The 2538-nt window shown below is 35.3% G+C and overlaps 1 protein-coding gene across 1 annotated transcript in view; it reads left to right on the top strand.

Annotated features, from left to right (window-relative positions):
- Positions 1-2538, top strand: part of LOC116094309 (vomeronasal type-2 receptor 1-like) — a 25193-nt gene that overhangs the window by 12010 nt on the left and 10645 nt on the right. The window contains exon 4 of the mRNA XM_031376168.1: positions 4-387. Within this exon, the coding sequence (XP_031232028.1) occupies positions 4-387 (384 nt within the window). The remainder of the gene's footprint in view (positions 1-3; positions 388-2538) is intronic.

The following is a 2538-nucleotide window of genomic DNA, read 5'->3' as shown; positions in this document are numbered from 1 at the left end:
GTTATACCAGGATTAAAAGAATTTCTTTATGATGTACACCCTAGCAAGGATCCAAATGATGTCTTGACTATTGAATTCTGGCAAACAGCTTTTAACTGTACCTGGCCCAACAGTAGTGTGCCTTACAATGTAGACCATAGAGTGAATATGACTGGTAAAGAAGACAGATTGTATGACATGTCTGATCAGCTCTGCACTGGAGAGGAGAAGCTGGAGGATCTGAAAAATACTTATCTGGATACATCTCAGCTAAGAATCACAAATAATGTCAGACAAGCTGTATATCTTTTGGCTCATGCGATAGATCGTTTTAGCCAAGACAACGTAACAGAAAAACACAGGGAAAATAAAGTACATCAAAATATAACTAATTTTGAGTCCTTGAAGGTATGTCATTTGACCCTATGATGTAGCATAATATAAAATCAATTTTTACTCTCATGTTCATACAACTGAAATTGCTGATTTGCTTCCATATGATTTTATACCATCAAAACTTGTCTAGATGACTTGATTGTTCATTTTAAATCCTCACTTCTCACCAATTTACTAGGTTTGCTTTCAATGATAACAAACCTTTCACAAAAAAATTAGTAATGCCTTTTACAAAATATGCTGTTATTCTTCACAGTAATGAAATGTAAATGTGTCTAGGAATAAAAGCATGAGGTAGTGACTTGTTTCCTCCTTTGCATTGTTCCCTGTACATAATATGCAACTAATTCCAATGCATCAGCTTCATGTTAGGTCAGGATATTTATGTCCCTTCAGGTAATCATGAGTCCTGAATATCACATACAATTTTCCTTACACTCCAGATCATTTGTCTTAACAATTTATCTTACCTATTTAAAGGAAAGACTAGAGAATGAGGTCTTCATATAATATAGCAAGACCTACACAAGGATTGATGTCAAGGAATAAAGATTATAGCTGATATCTGGGACATTCAAGTCTCTTGATCCTGTCCTTCATCATATGTCAAATGATTCATGTTGGTAAAACATGAGCAATCTTGCCAAGACTGGTCTCATCCATTCAATTCCTGCTTGTTTTTTCCATCCCTCCCACTTACAAAAGATAAGGAACTTGAACATCCCTGCTTTGGTCCTGTCAGCCCCATAGGAGGTCCACTTAATATCACTAACTTGTTACTTCTTCATTGCCTGATCATTATTCCTTTACTCTTATTTAACACCCTGTCAATTTATCAGAGACCACATTGGGTAGGACCCTTGCATTTCCACTTAAATTTCACTTTCATGTTGACCCACACTATATTCAGTGCTGGCTGTTGTTATTCATCTGGGTAACACTTCATTTTGTGAATCTAAAAGGCTGGTAAATGAATCAATATAGAATAGAATATTTTTTAAAGACTACAAAGCAATACACAGTAATTGATTTATGTTTCAAGATTATCCTACCAATAGACAAGACTTGAAAACCTTTGGAATTCTGTTATTTACTTGAACATTTCTAATTTACACTGCCTTTTTGTCTTCTTGTTTTACTTCTCCTGTTCCTTCTTGTCATCATACTTCTCCCGAGACAAATCTATACTGTAAACCGTACATTAGTCTATGGGTTGAGGGACATGCTCAATATCCGCCTGGAATTTCTAAATTCTTGAGAATTATTGTGTTAGAAAAATATGTAGTACCATCCAATAATTTCAAGAAAGTGAAATTTTAGGAAGGCTGATCAAGAAAAAGGTCAGACTGTGGAAACCTTTGACCCTTTATTTGCTTGATCATTGATAAGGAGTAGGGAAAACATTTAATGGACTTAGCATAAGTATTATATTTTCATGATTTTTGACATATATTTCATGGGAATTGAGAATAGACTGGAAAAGAGTGAGAAGAAAACTAGAGGCCAGGTGAAATAAAATAGTAAATGATAACTAAAACTCTTTCTTAAAATATCAGTTAGGAAATTCTTTCAGGTACCTAAACTCAACCTCTATTATAAAGACTAGGTAGGAAGAATAATAATCCTCTCTTTACAAATAAGGCAAGTAATATTTGTTAAGTTTATGCTTGCTTGTGGTCACAATAGCTAACACAACCAAAAGGCTACAAATTCCAGTCTTGCTGGTCTGTGGAGAGCTTGAGACCATATTAAATCCTTGGTTGAGAAATCCAACTGTAGCATTTGGGGCAGTGAAGATCAAAGGTATGACCTGTGGTATAGATTTCCTTTATGCTAAAGAAAGCATGCTCTTACTTACCTAAAGTTAATGAGGTAAGGTATGAGTTAGACAAAGGTTGTTTTCTCATTAAGAAAGGGTTATTCTCAATGTCTCTTTGATCCAAGAGATTTAACATCAGTCATATGAACTATATCGGACCACTGGCCATGGCCATTTCTGCACAATGGAAACCTACAGTTCAGATGTATACTCTCAAGGCAATTTCCCACTAATCTTTTGTAGCCCAGCTAAAGTAGTTGCAGAGATTAACTATGAAGCAGAGACTGAAGGAAGGACAAGCCAGCTTAAATATAGCTATCTCCTGAGAGGCTCTGACAGTACCT

Source organism: Mastomys coucha, unplaced genomic scaffold (assembly GCF_008632895.1).
Source record: "Mastomys coucha isolate ucsf_1 unplaced genomic scaffold, UCSF_Mcou_1 pScaffold16, whole genome shotgun sequence".
Taxonomy (NCBI): domain Eukaryota; kingdom Metazoa; phylum Chordata; class Mammalia; order Rodentia; family Muridae; genus Mastomys; species Mastomys coucha.
The sequence above is the reverse complement of the archived record's forward strand: the minus strand, read 5'-3'. Positions and strand labels throughout refer to the sequence as shown.